We start from the raw sequence: 868 nt of genomic DNA on the forward strand, positions 1-868 counted from the left end.
GCGCTGCCGATGACTCGACGCAACCGACTTCCCCGTAAGTGGAAGCGGCCGGCGTCGCGGTTAACCTCTTGGCGGGTATGTGGAGAGGACCTGGTGCACTGTTGCTCGCCACCGAGGAGGCGCTCGGCGACGTCGAGCTCGCGCTGGCCGTTGGCGCCGGTGGTGCGCTCGACGCCGGTGCCGCTGGCGAGGTCGGTGTCGTTGCTTGCTGATGGGAACCGGGCGTTGCAGTTTGTTGCTGTTGTTGTTGCTGCTGCTGTTGTTGCTGGATCGATACGAGGCTGGAGGCTGTCGGTAGGATCGGTGGCGGGCTGTCCTCGTAGAGGGAACCGTTCATTATGCCCCACCAGGTCACCCCGGTGGAATTCCCCGCTCCGGTGGCTGTCCCCATCGGCGTGACGGAGCCAGGGTGGCCCACGCCGGAGCCGCACAGCGGCGCGGCGTGAACATTGTCGTACAGCGTCGCCGTCGAGCAAGCCACGTGATCGGCGATGGTGCAGATGGTGACAGGTGATTGCCGGTGTTATAACCACGACGAGGACGACGCCCGGTACGGTTGCGCCGATCACGGCGTCGACAAGTCGTCGCGGTCGCGACGTGGCCGATTCGAGCGGTGGTAAGAAGTTGCGAGTGGTCCAAGTGGCGACGGACGATCGAGCGCGGGAACGATCGACGATCAGCGCGATTTTATTTTTCAGTTTGTTCGTTCAGCAGTAGAGAGGGAACAGCGATCGCATCGTCGTTTCACGCGATTGCGTTTACGACGCGAGCGTACGGATCCAAGGACGGACGCGGTCGTGGCAAGGTAACGTTCCGTGTAACGTTAGTCGAGAGCGATAGAGGAAAAGGGAAGAGTTATTACGGTCGA

General features: G+C 62.1%; 1 protein-coding gene across 1 annotated transcript in view; it reads right to left on the minus strand.

Annotated features, from left to right (window-relative positions):
• LOC108574666 (homeobox protein abdominal-B-like) overlaps positions 1-482 on the minus strand; it is a 6737-nt gene extending 6255 nt beyond the window's left edge. Inside the window, exon 1 of the mRNA XM_017937289.1 lies at positions 8-482. Within this exon, the coding sequence (XP_017792778.1) occupies positions 8-391 (384 nt within the window). The 5' untranslated portion in view covers positions 392-482. The remainder of the gene's footprint in view (positions 1-7) is intronic.
• Positions 483-868: the final 386 nt, after the last annotated feature.

The sequence above is a fragment of the Habropoda laboriosa genome, unplaced genomic scaffold (genome assembly GCF_001263275.1).
Source record: "Habropoda laboriosa isolate 0110345459 unplaced genomic scaffold, ASM126327v1 scaffold203, whole genome shotgun sequence".
Lineage (NCBI taxonomy): Eukaryota > Metazoa > Arthropoda > Insecta > Hymenoptera > Apidae > Habropoda > Habropoda laboriosa.